We start from the raw sequence: 12994 nt of genomic DNA on the forward strand, positions 1-12994 counted from the left end.
GATTATTTCAGTCTTTCAGATTCTTTGTCTTTTTGTTTGGTAGACAAAAGCTGCATATGTGCTGTTTTATCAGCGCCGAAACGATGAGGAACATGTTGCCCCATCTCCTCCCCAAGAAGAGTGTGATGGCATGGATACCAACTAAGCACCGCCTCCAGCACTCGACCACCATGTTAGAGGTCCCTCCTGAAGCCACCTCTGAGGCATCTGAAGTTTTTTCTCTCTTCTGTAGGAGTCGAGCAGAAAATCTAGCACTGAAAGACTTGGTGCTTGGGGTTACAAAACAGCACTGGAAAGCCAGGAATAGGTGCTGAATCTCAGATATTTAGAGGCCAAAAATAATATATATTGGAGCTTTGATAAAGTTCTTTTTAAACTCTGTCTGAGCTGTGTGGCTTGAGGCAGGGGTCAGGGCTGAGCCGGGGCTGTGGGACGTGGGTTAAGGTCTGTAGGGGTTTGGGTGGTATAGCCTGAATCCGAGGTCACAGCTGAGTGTGGTGGGGCCCACAGAGGAGCACAGTGGGTAGGATTCTGTGAATTGATGCAGGGGCTTCCTGTCAACCCTGTGGAGTTGCTGACGGGCTCTGCTTGTGTCAGTGAGGCTTGTGTACCCTTTCTGGAATCTCTCAATTCAAATCTTTGTAGTTCTGGCTTGTCTGTTGCCACCTCTGCCATTGTGCTTTGGTTCCCTTGCTAAACACCAAAGTTTCTCTTAGTTGCGTCCTTTCATTTGTGGATGCACTTGAGACTCTTGTGGGCAGTTCGTACTCAGCCTCTTTAGTGACAGTACAAAGGGGAATGGCTTTAAGAGGGGGGATTTAGGTTCGGTATTTGGAGGGCGGTGAGGAGCTGGCATTGCTGCCCAGGGCTGTGGTGCCCATCCCTGGAGGGGTCCTGGACAGCCCAAGCTGGTGAGGGGAGCAGCCAGCCTACAGAAGGAGTTGGAACCAGATGATCATTCAGGTTCCTTCCAGCCCAAGATATTCTATGATTGTAAACGTGAATACCGAATCTGCAAGGTTGGCAATTCTTGTCTAGTGTGTCCTCTTGCCATAGTTACTCTATTTTGCTCCATCCTTCTAATACAACTGGGAAATGCTCTTCCTCTCTTCCACCTTTACCTGACTGGCTCTGTTTCTTGCAGGAGTTCAGCTTTCCTCTTGTATGAGGATTCCTGTGAGCAGTAGATCAGGTTAGTCCTCAGTGGAGAACTGTTTTTTTCTCATTAAAAAAATTAGAAAAACATCTGGTTTTGAGGGAGATGTTTAGCTCAAGGTGGTAAACCACACTGCAGGGGTCCTCCTTGCAGCCAGGTGCACTGGCAGAACAAAAGGCCAAGAGAAACCACTGTCCCTCCTGTGAGATGCGTGCTTGGAGCCGCTCTGTCCTCTCTGCACAGTTCCTGTGGCTTCATTGCTGACTGTAGCTGTCTTCTCTGCCTGCCAGTGTTGACAGTCTCTGTTTAACTCTGACCACACCAGCTCAGCTCCCTTTGCTCTGCTCTGAGCAACAAACCCCATAGGAGGTCATCGTGCACCAGTCCCTGGACCTGCGCTGTGCAAAGGCAGAGCCAGCTGCTCTGTCTGTCCTCCAAGCAAAGGGAAGTGGGGGGGGGCAGCCCCCCATGGCTCCCTGCCAGGGCATGAGAAGAAGGAAGGACTGTCTCTAGCTGGCACATAAGTATTATTACCCCCCTTCTGCAGAGTTTTGCTTTTAAAGCGTTGAAAGTTGAATTTAGAGATCAGAATTGCTTAGTTGTTTCCGCTGTTCTGGTTTGTGGGTTGTCTCGGATTTTTTTTTACAGCTCTTAGTATTTTATTTCTGTTTTGAGGGGAGTATCCCCAAAGCAGTTTTTAACTGTAGCACTGCACTGAATTATTCTGATTGGCATTTCTCTTAGGTTACCCTGAAAGAAAACCACATGGGCATTCCAAAATGGGGAGGTGGGAGAGGCAAGAGGAGAGCAAAACAGCTCTGTAAAGGCAACTTCCATCTGAAGTTTGTTCTCCTCTTTACCTCCTTTGCTGCACTGACACTGAGAATTCATCAGTGGGGCTCAATCTCTGATGCTCAGATGCTGAGCAGACACTGTTGTACTGCAGAAAGAGCGGCCCAGCTCTTATTCTCTGTCTTAGAGCTGATGGCCTTGGCTGGTGGGAGTCTGCCGTAACACCAGACCTGTTTTTTTGGAGTAGCACTTTGTAAGTGGTTGGATGCGTTGTATGAAGAGGAAAATTAAAGAGTGGTTTGCACTGAAACTGGGTTTTGTTGTGTGTTCATCTGTTGTTAAGTGGCCTGAAGTGCAGGTTGAGCAGCTGCTGGTTGTGGGGATGCCTGCTGCAGCAGGAGCTCTTTCAGCTGGAGCGCAGTGAGTGCCGTGCAGGGGAGCAGTGCAGTGCTGTCTCAATCTGAAAGTTTGTTCTCAACGTTTGCTTTTTCTCCACTGCAGTGCTGTGCTGGTCTGTGGTGGTCCTTGCCTTTCTGTGACGTTGGGCAGCCTCAGTTGTGCCTTTCTCATCATCCCTCTGCAGATCTGGGGAGGCTGCATTCCTTCTGGCCATTTTTGCCCCATAGCTTCCCTGCTTGCAGCCATACCACTGAAATGGTTGTCCTGCAGCTACTGCAGTTTCCCAAGGCGTGCTAAATAAGTACCTTAGGCTGGAAAAGGTCAAGGAAGCAAGTTAAATGCAACAGGCTTGCATGCATTTAGCACGTGCAGGGAATCTGGAGGATTGTCACCAAGCCTGCAGGTTGAGGACAGTTGTGAAGGTGAAAACCTCGTGAAGGGGTGTCGAGGACTGGCTTGAAAAACAAGGCCGTGTTCAGAGTATGAAGGACACGATAATGGTGTAAAGGAATTTGAGCAGCAAACAACGAGCTGCAAGTTGTGCTGTGTGAGAAAGCTGTTGTGGGAAGTAGGTGTAGCAGGAACTTGGCGGTTACAGGTTGATGGACATGAGTGATAGCCAATGAGAACGCGGCAAGTGAACTTAAAGGTTATGTAGGGTGTTGCTCTACCATTAAACGTTGGACTTAGTTGCTAACTGGTGTTGAGTCGTCACTAAGATCCCACTCCCACAAAGGGGGCTTAAAGCTCGTGCTGTGACTGCAGTGTAACAGCTGAAGGGCTTGCTCTTAGAGCCTGAGAGAAGGTTAGAAGAGCCTCAATAGAAAAAGGCAGTTACTGAGGTACACTGTGAAATGCTGACCATCAAAGCATGACGTGAAACCCATCATGGATATCTGTGGCTCCAGGGGAATGAATACATGGTTGCGCATTTGTCTTTTCAGTGAAGCAGGGTGGTGTGCAGTGTTCTGGGAAATGAGGCAGAGAAAGAAATAGGGAAGGAATAAACTAAATGGTGAGAATCAAAGAATGCCTTAGGCTGGAGTGAATCTTGAAGGTCATCTAGTTCCAAACACCCTGCCATGGGCAGCGTTGCCACCCACCAGCTCAGGCTGCCCAGGATCCCACCCAGCCTTTCCTGGAATGCCTCCAGAGAAGGAGCATCAACAATCTTTCTGGGCAACCTGTTGCAGTGCCTCCCCAACATAAAAATAAATAAATAAATAAAAGAGGAAGTTGGAGGACAGGTTAAGTTTTATGTAATAAGTCAGTGGCAAAAGCCTGTGCTGATTTCTGCCTTTTGATATGAAAGCAAGAGCTTGGAAAGAAGGGAAAGCAAAATGGAAGTTTGCTAAGCTGGAGGCGATCAGAGACTGAGCCAGTGCAGGGGCTTGTGGGGAACGTCTCATGCAAGAACGTCGTGGACAGGAAATGGAAAATGACTTGAAACACCAGTTGTACTGTCAGTGAAGTAGAGGTATTCAGGAATGAATCTTCTTTACTAGGAGAGTGGTTAGGCCCTGGAACGGGCTGCCCAGGGAGGTTGTGGATGCCCCGTCCTTGGACGTGTTTAAGGCCAGGTTGGACGGGGTCCTGGGCAACCTGATCTGAATGTGTATGTTTGGTGGCCCTGCTAGGCAGGGGGGTTGGAACTACATGATCCTTGGGGTCCCTTCCAACCCGGGTGATTCTGTGATTGTGTGATTCTTGAGGAAAGAGCAGGGAATATCTCGGAGCTAAGATTCCTGGCAGGGGGGCAAATAATGTGGAAATGACCCTCCGCTGAGAGCTGCCGTCCTCACCTGTGCTGGGAGGCAGGCATCGCGCTGATCGTGCCTCTCCAGTGCACAGATGTGGTGCTCCCATCCCTGATGCCAGGGATCCTTGGGAACGCGCTGCCAAGTGGCAGTGAAAGAGTTGGAATTGCCAGACAGAAGCAGAGGCAGCTGGGAGCAGCTGGCACACCCTCTCCCACATCAGGATGAACGCTGGCTGTGGTGCTCTGCCTTGCTCTGCTGTTTCTCTCCTTGTGGCTGTGCCACTGGCGCAGCAAATGCTGCAAGGCAGGAACAACCTAGGAAGGGAACATTCTGGCCGTGCCTGGTGGGGCTCAGCTGTGGGGTCACTGCCACCTTGGGATGCTCTTGGGAAAGTCTGGAGTCCCTGAGGGCACACTGCTTATCATGTGCATATCCCATACTTGGGCCTCAAATGACAGTTAAGTAACTGCAGTACTGAATGTGCTGTGTTTCTTTTATTCTTAGCTTTGCTAAATACATTAGATGGTTTTCTTTTCAAATCTTTTTCACAAGAAGAGACAGCATTTTCAAATTCAGAAGATGGAGGTCTGTAGTTCTTCCTTAAACATGCCTTCAAAATGGAGGTCTTTTGCCATAAGCTCTTCTTCTACGTCCTCTAAAGCCCACTGATGATCAGTCAGTTCTAAAGCTTCCCATTCCGTCTGCATTGGAATGAAAAAGAGGTAGAGGGGAAAAAAAAGCAGATTTGAATCGGATTTAGATCAGATACACCTGTCTTATCAAGTTTGCTTCAGTGTGCTGTAGAGCTGCCAAACCTGGGGCAACTTGTATTACACCTCATCGGTTATCACCTCTAATTTTAGGAACAGGAAGCCAGAGTGCTTCCCTTGGTTGACATGGGGAAAGCAAAAGGGAATGCAGGTGAAAATACTGTACCTTAAATGCTTTGTTGGTATCTGCTGGCATGGCCATTGCTGCCCCTGTCATTTGTTCTTGCATCACTCTGGACTGATCTGCAGCTGCAAAAAGAGAAATGAGAGGTTTATTTTTATTTGCTTCACTAAGCAGTGCTTGGAGCACAGAGCCTCTGGGCCGCACCAGAAAGTTGGAGAACTCACCTCCTCCCTTCTCCCCCCTGAAACAAAACATTAACTTGGCCATGTGAGTTCTCACGAGACATCCTGTCCCTGTTCCTTACATCTTAGCTAAATTTACTTAAAATATGCAGGCAGATGGAGGAAAATATGGTCCTTTACATTCCCCATCACCATCTTGCCTTGAATGTAACATTAAGTGACTACTGCAGCTTTTGTTAAAACTGATCCTTGCCAGCAATAAATCGAAGCCAAGATCAGAAGTTTCTACTTTCCAATTTGATGAGAAGGAAAGCATGGGTTAATTACCACAGAGGTTTACAAACAGTTAGCTAACAGCTGGTGCAGGAGAGATGAGTAACTGCTCCAGGTGATGGCAAACCTGGCTAGTGGAAAGTAATTTCAAGGAAGCGAGAGAGGCTTTTTGGTTGGAAATGTAGAAGTGCTTCCACAGCAAGTCATTTAATGAAAGGAGAAGCCAGCTCCTCCCCAGCAGTGACAGGACTTACCATTGTCTTGACCCAAAATGAGAGTATAAATGCTTCTGAGTCCAAACACGTTCAAGAAGTACCAGGAAGCAGAGCTCACCCTAGAAAATCAGAATAAGCATTTCTGACTTCAGTTTAAAGATGCCTGTTTGTGACACGTTGCTTGTGACTTGACTTCACAAGCATGCACAGGCTATTCAAGGGTTTTTAAGACTTTCAGAATATTCCAAATGTTCACCTTTGAATGTGGAGAACACACTTACCAGGATGCATCTAAAGTGAGCAGTTCAATTCCCTGCTGCAACATTGGTTTGAAACGCAGCGTCAGAGGAAATGGGACCTTTGCTGAAGGACAAAATGAAACCCAGTTTCACAAGGTAACACAGCGTACTTGCAGAGGAGATTGCAAAGCCAGTAGATGTTTCTTTCATTAGATCTAGTGCAGTCTGAAGGTAATGCATAAAATAACAATGCACACTTTTGAAAAAGCAGTCATTCTAATTTTTATTTTAAAATGGAACCTTTTAAAACCATCACAGCCAAACTATCATAGCTGTTGTTTCAGTGAAGGGAAATGTCTTTTGTTAAGGAGACAGTTACTGCATAAGCAACAAAGAAAACAACCCACAAAGCTGTGCATTTAAGGGAGCCTGCTTGATATGCAAACTCTGCATGACACAGTAACTGACTCCCCTCCATCAATTTGAAGTCTAAGCAGTTTTAATAAATAACTCTTTTCACCACTAGACCTGTTCCCAGTAGAAGCTGTTTTGTTTGTCATCACGTCCAGTTCTCTGAGAATAACCTTCCCACCTTTGCTTTGGGACGAGCCAATCAATGTGCTTCATGCAGCAAGCCAGATTCACCCTGCTTCCAGCCTGCTGCTTTCAGGTGTGGGATCAGATTCCTCTAGAGGTCCTCACCCACCACAACCAGACCCTCAGGCTGTTATTCCACATTCTTACTTGTGACAAACCCTGAGAATGTCATGTTGATCCAACCGCCGATGAGGATCATAGGCAGCACGTTGGTTACATTCCCTTTCATCATGTCTGTCAACATGGTAGGATCTGCAAATCAAACACAGAACATCACGTAGCAGGGCAGACACTAAGGGCAGACAGGAGATAATACTTCCACCAAGGTGAGGTGCCTCAAATACAAAACTGAATGAGAGCTAACAGTTCTACCCCGCTATCTACCTGGATCTATTAGTTTCTACTGTCAGTCATCAAATATTTTGCAAGATGAGCAGCTGTTGTGGCAGCAGCTGCTGCTCAAAGCATCTTTTGTTTTCTGCTGCATATGTCCCATCCCAGTCTGTGCGTCTCTGTGAGGCTGCTTACCTAAAAAAGTGGCAATGAACAATTCAGCCAATTTGCTATTGATGTCTTTGGAGCCAATAACGAGTTACGCATTTAGAGATGGTCCTGCTGGAGCTGGTGCAGAAAAACGACAGCAGGACTCCCATTTCTGGCCATACTGAGAGGCATGTCTCACGAGACCACGATGCTGAAGCGACCCAACACATTGCTACCTCCCCTCTCCTCTGCCCTCCAGCCTCAGCTCATTTCCCACCTCCGCCCTCACATTCACTGAACTCTTTGCCAAGGTGGTTCTCCTTGCTACCTCTGCAGAAAAAGACATCTTTTCCCTCCCGCCTGTGTTCACCACGCCATAACACACCTGTCATTGGTGAAGGAGGCACCACCTTTCTTTTCGTTTTCTTAAAAAATCCATCTTCTGGGTTATTAAAATAGTATTTCCGGGTCAGGAAAGACTGAAAACAAAAAGAGCCAATGCCAGCATCGTGAGCAATGAAGGACAACAATATTTCTTGCTCATTTAAACACTTTAGGAGCTATCTGATGACGTTTTTCTCAGCTACTTCACTATCTGGATGCCCTGAAGCTCATTACTTTGATGTTTCCCCAAGTACCAACTTTCTGTCTTGCCAAAATTCCTGAAATAATCCTACAAGTTCTCTTAAGAAAAATCCACCTTTCACACTTTGTGCAAAGCTCCTGTTGGCTCTGCACCGACACCAGACAGTTCCACTCCCCCACCCCGACTTACAGCTTTTACAATACACGGATTAGGCAGCAACTGAGCAAATGCGAGCAGCCGACTGCCTCATTCTCCAGAGCTCTCAATCCCTGCGGGTTTACCGGCAGCTGTTCAGCGCGGCGCTTTGGAGGCAGGTTTCACTTCAGCACGCCAAGCCAGGCGGCACACCAGGGAGGAGGCAGCGAGTTCCCTGTGCCCAACCCCATCTCGGGGCTGCGCTCCTACTGTGAGACTCGAGCTGCCCACGCACCTCCGTACCTGCTTCGGGATGTATTTTCCATTCTCCCGCAGGACCCTGCTGCGAATCAGGACTTGGCTGCAAAAGAGAGGGGCGGTGTGAGCGGCGGCGGCGGCACCCGTGGGGCCGGGAGGGCTTCGGGGCCGGGGCCTGACCTGTCCGACACCTGCTCCTGCGTGAGGCGCTTGTCGCTCTGCAGCAGGATGGAGACATAGTGGCGGATCATGCCCACGAAGAAGGTGATGAAGACGATGGGCAGCACCACCCACAGACGGATGTTGGAATCCAGCAGCAGCTCGGGCTCGCTCATCGTGACTCCGTTCCCGATCCGATCCCGGCCTCGGTCCTGACCCGGCTCCCGCTCGGGCTCCGGCCGCTTCCGGGCCGCCCTAGGCCCCGGCTCCGCTTCCGCTTCCGGTGTGCGCCGGAAGGACGTCACCGCGCGCCAAAGGCGGGAAGCTCGAGCTCCAGTAGCGCCGGTGCCGCCTGAGGGGAGGCGGCGGGAGCGAGGTGGGCTGTGAGCAGATGGTTTTCTTCTTCAACGGTAACCTGCGAAGGTGAGTCGAGAGCGGTTTCTTTGTCCTAAACGCTGCCGCCTACCCGGAGGGGACGAGTCGGAGGGGTTCGTGCTGAGAGCTTCCGCGAAGTCAAAGCGTGGTGTGACAGCTCTGACATCTCAGCACTGGGCAGTGGAACAGAGCGGGGTGATGCTGCTCAGCCGGGCCATCCGTCTGCCTCTGAGAAACGTATTCTTAGGTCGTTTCCTTTCACTGTTCGCTGCTTCATTCTAGAGTTGTTAAAAAACAAAAAATCAACAAACAACAAACTAAAACAATAAAAAAGCCCTCATCTCAAAACTGAATTAAAATCACAACTCCTAAACTCACTTGACTTTTTCCCCTGTTCTTACAGACAGCAACAAAGGATTTGTTACCATGGTTTCGAAAAGGAAGTTGTCTAAAATTGATGTTTCTGAAGAGAGCTCCAAGACAGACCTGCAGAGTAGGTGCTCAGGTACCCCGTGGTGAAGGGAAACCCTCTGGTAGTGGCAGCAGCTGTTGTAATGATGGCTTTGGCAACATCAGCAGCTGCTCATTAGTAACAGTATTGATCTTTAACAGTATTATTTTTATAAATCACAATAAAATAACAACACTAAAAGCAGTACCGTGCACCATATCTTTTCTCAGTCCTTGTACCTTTGGTCAGTGTTAACCTGCTGGAGCTTCAGTGCCTTTGGAGTGCATGGATCAATCCCATTTGTTCAAAATGGATATCTCTAAAACCAAAGCAGCCTCTTTATGTGGCTGAAAGGAAAATGTTTTGCTTTAGTAGGTGGATGGGATACCCACATCTCAAACGTGGTGGGAAAACCCAGGTTAAATCTGTGCTTTTCAGGGCAGAGAAAGTATGTGCTCCATTCCCTTGTTAGCAGATATGTCTTCCTTGAGAGTAAGGCAGCGAAAGTGCCTGTGGTTGTGGAGGACTAAAAGGGGGGAGCCAGAAGTGTTCCCTTGTGGTTTTGTGCTCAGGGGTGGCTACTTCCCAGAACTGCATTGGAGTTTGCGTTAGCTAACAGCTGCTGTCAAATACAGCCTCACAGCACTGCTGTTGATCTGGTTCCATAAGCGTATTCTTGTGTTACATTGTTAAGGTTAATTGAAGGGTAACTTTTGTGAAGGTTAATTTTAAATTGTTTTTATAAAAGATTCGGGCTTCTCTTTTTTGCACAGCAATTTGATGTAGGTTGCCTTGTTTTCTCAGAAACAAAGAAGCCACGGGTTTCTGATAAGAGGACTCCTGCCCAAGGTGGATTGGAGAATGAGGGAGTATTTGAAGAGCTCCTGAGAACATCAGGAATCATACTGAAAGCTGGGGAAGGACAGAATGAAATAGGTACCTGCCCACTTGTGTGCAAAAACCTGCAAAGTTGACTGTTATAAGGCAAAGATGCGTGTTAGTTTTGGAGGAAAAAACACTTTGGACAGCTTTTTCCCAATTTCGGGGAAACTTTCATCTGGCCTCTTATTTGCTTTATACTTTGTGAATCAAATAGTTCCTGCCTGAATGTATCAGCCAAACTCATTACAGTAGATTTTTAAGTGTGTAGATGGCAAGCCAAAAGACTTTTGAGAGACTGTTAGAGGTAGATGCAATCTAATCTCGTTCCATTTATTATTACAGTATTTTTCTATTAGTCAGACCAAGATGGATGAAATAACTATTGCTTCATTGAGTTACAGAGCTGGGAGCTCTGAAGCAGGAAAACAAACTCTGTAGTTCATACAAGGCCTTCAGCAAATGGAGGAAACGTGCTGGATAAAGCTGCTTCACCTTTGTCATAGTTTAAGCAGCTGAAAGTTGAATGGCACAGCCCCACACAGGGCTCTCCATGTTCCAGCTCTATGATACAAGGAAGCTGTGTTGGCCCTGTTGCTGCAGTGTGGTTTGGGCAGGAGAAGGCTTCTTTGGGACGGCAGGGATGCTGGGTTGCTCAGTTGTGTGACATTACCCAGCACATCGTGTGAATGGGCTTTGCTTGTGGTTATGGAATTGGTTCTGCTGGCAGTTGGCTACTCTGGCAAGTTAGGCAAAGGGTCCTTTGTGTTGCACATCTGGTAAGGATTGTGTTGCACTCTCAAGGACAAAAAGAAAACAAACCTGGGGAATTCTTCCTCCTCTTCTTGATCCCTTGTTCAGTCTCGAATAGGTTTGTCTTTATCTACCAAAAAACAGCAGGAATTTGTCCATCGAGGCTTTTTATGCTACTGGCTGCCTGCAGCTCAGGGTGGAGAGAGCACAAGTGGTGACAGTGCCCAGGGTTTTGCTAAGTGGAGCTCCTGATAGAGCAAGTGCCAAAATAACACGGGACGGTCCTGAGAGCTCGTGTCTCATGTAGTCGTTCTGATGTCATGTGGCTCCAACGTGTCAGTGCCTTTCTTCTCTTTTGAAACTTCCCCTCAGCTGTGGATCAAACGGCTTTCCAGAAGAAGCTCCGCGTGGCCCTGGAGAAGCACCCATCGTACCCAGGTGTAAGTAACTGACTGAGCTGTGGCAGGAGCCACATTGAAAGTGCAGCCCAGGTTCCCTAATCCTTTCAGTGCTTTCATCCCAGCATTTTGGTCTCATTGTTCTTCTGAACGCTCGGAGTGAAGCGATGACCAGCCGGTGTGTCTTACCACTGAGATTGCTTTTGCACAATTCCAAATGCAAGTGCTGCATTTCCACTGCCATGCCCTATCAAAGTAATTCACTGGCAATATTATTCAATAGAAACAGACTCTGAAGTGAGCAAAATCTCTACCTTACCTTTCTATTGAAGGCTGTGCTTGGTTTTCTATTAACTGGGAGCTGACAACATGAAAGCTGCCACAGTGTGATGCTCCTCTCCAGCTAACAAGCCTAGAGGAAACTCCTGAGGCCAACAATTTGAATCCTGCAGATGTTTTTGGATGTAGATCTTGTCACATTGAATGTTGCTGTTCTCGCCAAACAGAGAGTTGAGGAAAGCCCTTTTAAGTCAAAGTGAAACAGGAGACTTGTTTTGTAGAGTAACTAATGTTTCCTTTGCGTTTAAAATAGAATTTATCTAGCATTCCTTCTGTCACAATTTCTGTCTCTGGCTACACAGCGTAGGAAACTTTTTTGCTGGTTTCATCGCTTGCTCACAAAGAGCATCCTATAGGACAGCAGCTGATTGAAATTATCCACTTCTTGATAAGTCAATCTGCTTTCCAGGTTGTGAAGCAGTTTATCGGTGGATTGGAGTCTCACATTAAGGACAGAAGTCAGTTCAAGAACTGCCTCTTGCCATGCACTCCTGCACGGACTGAGGGGTCAAGGTTAGGAAAATGTACTTTTGTCCTCCCCTTTGGTCAGAGCTGGTCTGTACTTAATGCCCTATAGCACTGAGCTGAGTGGAGGGAAAAGCCATAGCTCTGGCTGATGCATGACAAGACCTGTGCCTTGTGCAGCACTGGCCAGTGTAATGCAATTCCCTACTAAAAGCAGTAATTGTGAAGTGGTAAGTCGCAGAACTTACAAGCTGCCCGTGGGATGAGCTGAGTCCCCTGGCATTTAACTGCAAGATCCGATTATTTCACTATTCCAAAGCTTTCCATTGCTTTTGTTCTTGGCCAAAATACACTGAACTAACAGTGCTTTCAGCACTGTACCTGAGTCTTCAGGTTCATTCTGAAGAAGCAGACCCTGTCATCTTTTTGTTGAGTGTTTTCCCCTTTCTAATACACGTGGGAAACCTTTCTCACACCCAACTGCTGGCTTTATGGCAGCTGAAGCCTTCAGTTTGTTGTGATGCTGGGTTGGGAACATCCAGCCAGCACGTAACTTTTATTTTTTTAATGGAATGCCTTTAGATTTCTAAACTTTCCTGTTCTAAAACATTGGAAATTCTCCCACAGCAAAGGTAACGATGAGATGGTTAGGATTGGAATTTGTTAAAACCTGGCAACTGATTTTCATTTTGCACTTCTAAAAGAATTCTGGCCTTAGAAGTTCTGAAAATGTATTTTCCTGGCAATGATTGAGTGAGGAGTATATATCCTAATGTACCATCTCTTTGGTTTGGGGGTGCTTTTGTGGTGTATATATATAAATAAAGTCATCATAAGTGGATTTAAAAAAAAAAAAAAAAAGAAGTAATAGGCAGAGGTGGTCTGCTCTCCTCATATTCTTTTATGACTGCAATGGAATCTTTCACCTTGCAGGACTCTGGTGCACTCATACTGTGAAAGCCTCATTAAGCTGCTGCTTGGAATTAAGATCTTGCAGGTGGGTGCATCTTAGTTTGCTCTTTATGGTGGTATTGATTTATTTAGGGACCCTTTGCTGGTGTAAGTAGTGGCTGAGTAGAACTGGTGAGGATGCAGCTGGAAACGTGTCCCATTTCTTGTTTCCTTTGGCACACGGAGATGCTGTGTGCCTGGAGCACGTGGCACACAAGGAGAGGTGGAACTGGCTTTGTTTCTTCTTAAGAGGAG

The 12994-nt window shown here is 47.1% G+C and overlaps 3 protein-coding genes across 3 annotated transcripts in view; 2 read left to right on the top strand and 1 right to left on the bottom strand.

The window, feature by feature from the left end:
• USP4 (ubiquitin specific peptidase 4) overlaps positions 1 to 381 on the top strand; it is a 29655-nt gene extending 29274 nt beyond the window's left edge. Inside the window, exon 22 of the mRNA XM_048958030.1 lies at positions 44 to 381. Coding sequence (XP_048813987.1) covers positions 44 to 145 — 102 coding nt within the window. The 3' untranslated portion in view covers positions 146 to 381. The remainder of the gene's footprint in view (positions 1 to 43) is intronic.
• An 862-nt stretch (positions 382 to 1243) lies between these two features.
• EMC3 (ER membrane protein complex subunit 3) lies at positions 1244 to 8411 on the bottom strand. The gene is made up of 8 exons (XM_048958032.1): positions 8150 to 8411; positions 8015 to 8072; positions 7376 to 7469; positions 6655 to 6759; positions 5953 to 6034; positions 5711 to 5790; positions 5044 to 5126; positions 1244 to 4808 (listed from the first exon to the last, which is right to left on the bottom strand). The coding sequence occupies exons 1-8, from the start codon at positions 8302 to 8304 to the stop codon at positions 4680 to 4682; spliced, it is 786 nt and encodes a 261-aa protein (XP_048813989.1). The 5' UTR covers positions 8305 to 8411; the 3' UTR covers positions 1244 to 4679.
• A 10-nt stretch (positions 8412 to 8421) lies between these two features.
• Positions 8422 to 12994, top strand: part of FANCD2 (FA complementation group D2) — a 44928-nt gene continuing 40355 nt past the window's right edge. Inside the window, exons 1-6 of the mRNA XM_048958029.1 lie at positions 8422 to 8551; positions 8907 to 8996; positions 9759 to 9890; positions 10959 to 11026; positions 11733 to 11836; positions 12722 to 12785. Of these exons, the coding sequence (XP_048813986.1) occupies positions 8930 to 8996; positions 9759 to 9890; positions 10959 to 11026; positions 11733 to 11836; positions 12722 to 12785 (435 nt within the window). The 5' untranslated portion in view covers positions 8422 to 8551; positions 8907 to 8929. The remainder of the gene's footprint in view (positions 8552 to 8906; positions 8997 to 9758; positions 9891 to 10958; positions 11027 to 11732; positions 11837 to 12721; positions 12786 to 12994) is intronic.

The sequence above is a fragment of the Lagopus muta genome, chromosome 11 (genome assembly GCF_023343835.1).
Source record: "Lagopus muta isolate bLagMut1 chromosome 11, bLagMut1 primary, whole genome shotgun sequence".
NCBI lineage: Eukaryota > Metazoa > Chordata > Aves > Galliformes > Phasianidae > Lagopus > Lagopus muta.

Bases quoted from the DNA above. Each gene is read 5' to 3' on its own strand.
- EMC3 (XM_048958032.1), bottom strand. From the start codon at position 8,304: ATGAGCGAGCCCGAGCTGCTGCTGGATTCCAACATCCGTCTGTGGGTG. The intron at 6,760-7,375 runs GTGTGTTATGGC...TTTGATTTGCAG, and splicing joins GCCTCCTTCACCAATGACAG to ATCCTACCATGTTGACAGAC. The intron at 6,035-6,654 runs GTAAGAATGTGG...TTTGTCCTTCAG, and splicing joins ATTCTCAGGGTTTGTCACAA to CAAAGGTCCCATTTCCTCTG.